We start from the raw sequence: 4,268 nt of genomic DNA on the forward strand, positions 1-4,268 counted from the left end.
CACACACACACACACACACACACACACACACACACACACTGTGAAATAGCCATACCTACTTAGGAGAAGGTCCCAAAATGAAACAAATATGTTAAGATCAGGATCAAGACAGGATGGACTGGCAGGGCATTGTAGTGGAGTCTGTGTAGCCCCTGGACATGTTATATTCTCCACTCAAGCTGTTATCATTGATTGTTTTATGAACTTTCTTAAAATGGAAAGAAAACAACAGAATGGGTTGGAAAGGTTTAGGAGTGGAGAAGCTACTTCTTTTTATTTTTATTTTGAGTCCAGTGCAGGTCAGTAGAGACCAGGATTTGGGCCATATCAAATGGTTTCTTTGGTGGTCAAAGGTTCAGTTTCCAGTGGACAGGTGTCCATACCACAATTCACGTCCTTTTCAAAAACTACACTTCTTACAGAATTAACAGGAATAATAGCAAAACTATCACCCAATCATGACATGTTGTCCTTCTAGGCAGCAAAGGGAAGCTTGCACTGGCAACAACAGATGATTTTAAGTGCTCATGTTCTTCAGCCTGTTCACTTCCATATCTACTAGCAACATCACAGAAGAAGTAAAAATGTAGGAAAATATTGGTAACCTCTTGTTCAGTTGTTTAGTTCTTGTGTAACTTCCCATAACAGTTGGTAATGGGAAAGGGGCACTGGCACACTGTTTGCATTTATTTGTGAATGGCTTTGGAAGCTGGTACATTATGAAAAGGGAGAATGGGGCAAATTTGATAGTCTGTAGGCTATGAAGATTAAAAAGACACTGGCCAGTTCTAAACTCTGCCTTGATTTTACAGGTAAGCACTCATATCAAACACTAAACGTACACCAAGGTGGACTTGATCGTTTCCCTCTTTATAGTACTGTTTAACATACACAGCAGATGTATCTGCCTTTGATTGTTATCAACCTGATGAGTGAACCAACTTACCAATATCAGCAATCAGGCTGCCTGGTTCTTGATTTGAAATGAACTTCTGTACCTTTGGCCAAGCTTTGTAGCGTGTGTCACTGAAATGAGGAGCAATTTTCTCATACACATGATGGACATGGTCCTTCTCCAGCTGGCTTGCCTCCTTCTCCATTATAAAAACATTAGGATAACTCACTGAACCCAGGGCAATATTCCTAGAGAAGCTAAGAGGAGGAAACAAACACAAGAAAGGCATATTAGAAACATGGGTGGTCTGTTTCCAAAATTCAGCCATAAACTTTAAGCAGTGCGGTGCAATTAGTTTTTAAAAAAATTATCTCTATTTACCGCTTGGGATGGGATATCTTCATAAAGAGAAACCATTGTTATTTTTAATGTAAAAAAGGATCGTTGTTCTTTCTGTGCTGCTATCCAAAGTCATAATATATTGACTTTGAATATATTTTATAGTGTAAAAGGAATATTGAAGGAATTCTAAAAATCTTGACATCTTGACGTTTACTGCTGGACTAGTAACTTAATTTTGTTGCTGTACCTCAGAAGTTGTAAACTTGGGCTTCAAGGCACTCTTTTCCATGAACTTTCAACAAAAAAGAAAGATTTCTAGCTTAGGAAGAAAAATCTCAAAAATATGAACAGGGCATAAACTGATGTATTGATGCCTGCCAAAATCTTCTCCCGATCAGAAACAATAGAATATTGTTTATAGAACACTGAATAGACTACGATACAATAGTAGCATTGGAAATGACCTCATGATATTATGTAGTTCAACCTCCTGCTCAAAGCAGGATTGTTTCTGACTAAATTATCAGATTCAGGTTACAGTCCCCTGTAACCCACGGTGCTGCAGTTTGGTCAGTCCTTCCTAATCTGCATCTGTGTATGCAATTGTTCTCTCCCAAGGGCAGGACTCTGTACTTGTCTTTACTGAATTTCATTTGAGTGATTTCTGATCATTTCTCTAGTCTATCCAGGTCATTCTGGATCCTAGTCCTCCCCTCCAGAGTGGATGCAACTCCACCCACCATGGTACTGTCTGCAAATTTACCAAGTGTACATATACTCAGTCCCCCCCTCCAAAACAGGGCTGTCCAGCTCCTCAGTGGCCAGAGGCTGCATGAAGTGGTGGCTGCATGCTGTGTGGGCTCCCTTGCCATGCACCCCATGTGCACACATGGGCTCCCCCACCATCATGGAGTCTTCCCTGCACTCCCCCTGACCTACCTCAACTCTCACTGCCACACAAGCTGCCGTGCAATGCGCCCCCACACATACAAGGGGGCTCCCTTGCCACTATGAGGTCCCCCAGGACTCCCCCTGCCTTGATCTCCCACTGCCAAGCCACCTTGAACTCCTGTCACCACACGGGATCCCCTGCCACCTGGATTATAAAGTCCCAGGCTCTTCAGGACTTGCTGTCCTACTCCCAGGGGGGTTGGGACAGGAATTGCAAGGCAAACAAGGGAGAGGGAGCCCAGAGGCTCCAACAGCAGCAGCAGCCAGAGCCCTGAGGAGAGCAGCACCTGGGAGAGAACAGTTTAACCCGTTATTGGCCACATGGGCTGCTCCAAATCATTAACGAAGGTAATAAAATCAGGCCCAGGATAGACTCCTGGGGAACCACACTCAATACCTCCTTGCAGCTAGACATAGAGACACTGAAGACTACTTGTTGACTACAGTGATTCAATAAGTTCTATATCCACCTTACAGTACTTTCATCTAGTCTGTATTTCCTTAGCTTATTTTACGAGAGGTTTTGAGCTCAAATCTCAGTAGAACCTTAAATTAGCCCTCTAGTTCTAAGATGTGCAAACTGCCCCATTCACTTATTCAGTGTCCCATTTGCATGCACTGGCCTGAATGGTCTACGCTTGAGGATTTCCTGTTTGTCAATCCATTCATAAGATTTCTGAAGCAAGATAACTTTGGCTCTTTAAGCTTGGCTGGATTGGCACAATGCATTGATTTCAGTTCTAATCACAGGAAAATAGATAGGCCTGGTGACTAAAATCCAGCCAATTGCACCCCAATCCTTTTTGACACATTAATTCACTGAGAACTGATGAGAGACTCTATGGAAGCTATGAAAGTTGTTAGCTCCTTTTAAAATAAACCCATTAATACAAGTCTTTCCTGTTATTTACTCGAAGTTGGCAGTTCTTCATTCAAGCCAAAATTCATACCCTTTCTTCTTGGATGCAGTTGGCAGCTACAGGTCAGACTTAAAGAATCAGGCTCCTGTGACCTTTGAGTAAGAGTTCCTCAAAAAAAAGAAAGAAAGAAAAATGATAATTGTTTGTTCTGCTTATAAAAATCACTCCCCGAATTCACAGATAAGATCAGTGTTTTGGGTCAATGCTTGCTAATTCAGGGTCCAATTTGGCCACATTTATGCACATGGAATAATATTGTAGTCTTAATTTCCTGTTGTTTTCCAAGTAGGTAACAGTAGAAAAGTGGGGAAGGCACTACCACTAAAGAATTGGGCTCTACAGCCACACTTGCAGATGTTCAGTAAGCTGATGCCTCACTTGGCACAATTCGATTGTCCTTTTATCTCTTTAAAACTGGATTGCTTTGCTTTGTTTCCATACAAAAGGCACCCACAACCTACAGATGGTTCTCTGCAGGCTCTCTCTCCTCTACAGGGCCCATTATACCACCATTCTGTACTCTTTTGTTGGTTGCCAGCCTGGTTTGGATACAGTTTAAGATCTTGGTTCTTATTTTAAATGTCTTCACTAGGTGGGTTAAGATCCAGCTGTGTCAAAAACCAGTGCTCTCTTAGATAAGTTTAAAAAGAAAACTGCAGCATATTGGGCCTGCATTCAAATCTACCCAACCAACGGTAAGGAATCCCTTATGAAGTACCTTTGGTTTCACCATTTATTAACAACTAAACCTTCAACCTCAGATTTGCTCTCTTTCATCAGGCATTCTAACATCACTGTAAAATGGCCAAGACAACCTGCTCCTAAAATAAATTAGCCATCTCAAACTAACTACAGGAACTAGTTTCTTCTGGAGGCTCATTGCTGTACTTTTTTAAGTATGTGATGGGATCTAGTTATTACAGTGGTTGCCACTTTCAAAATGCATATAATAGATGATAGGGAAATAACAGTAACCATTACTTGTCTTGCTTTTAGTCTTTCTTGTTCAGCAGTACATTGGCTGGTAGAAATGAGTATGGCACCATTCTGCAATCACGTAAGTGCTAACCTTCATGCATGTGAGTAACCCTACTGAAAGTGAATTTGGTGGGGCTGCTCACTGACAAAGTTAAATACAAGCAGTAGCATGTGCATGGCTG

At 41.7% G+C, this 4,268-nt stretch overlaps 1 protein-coding gene across 2 annotated transcripts in view; it reads right to left on the reverse strand.

Annotated features, from left to right (window-relative positions):
* Nucleotides 1-3,214, reverse strand: part of LOC109303209 (probable tRNA methyltransferase 9-like protein) — a 31,838-nt gene extending 28,624 nt beyond the window's left edge. Inside the window, exons 1-2 of one of the 2 annotated variants that reach the window (XM_019525366.1) lie at nucleotides 3,139-3,214; nucleotides 999-1,152 (exon numbers count right to left, since the gene is read on the reverse strand). Coding sequence is in view for 1 of the 2 variants with exons in the window: in XM_019525365.1 (XP_019380910.1) it covers nucleotides 947-1,100 (154 nt within the window). In the remaining variant the exon portion in view is untranslated. Of the gene's footprint in view, nucleotides 1-946; nucleotides 1,153-3,138 lie in introns of both variants that reach the window. The other variant, XM_019525365.1, reaches the window with a different exon arrangement.
* Between the last annotated feature and the right edge of the window lie 1,054 nt (nucleotides 3,215-4,268).

Source organism: Gavialis gangeticus, unplaced genomic scaffold (genome assembly GCF_001723915.1).
Source record: "Gavialis gangeticus isolate Ggan-Ray unplaced genomic scaffold, GavGan_comp1, whole genome shotgun sequence".
Lineage (NCBI taxonomy): Eukaryota > Metazoa > Chordata > Crocodylia > Gavialidae > Gavialis > Gavialis gangeticus.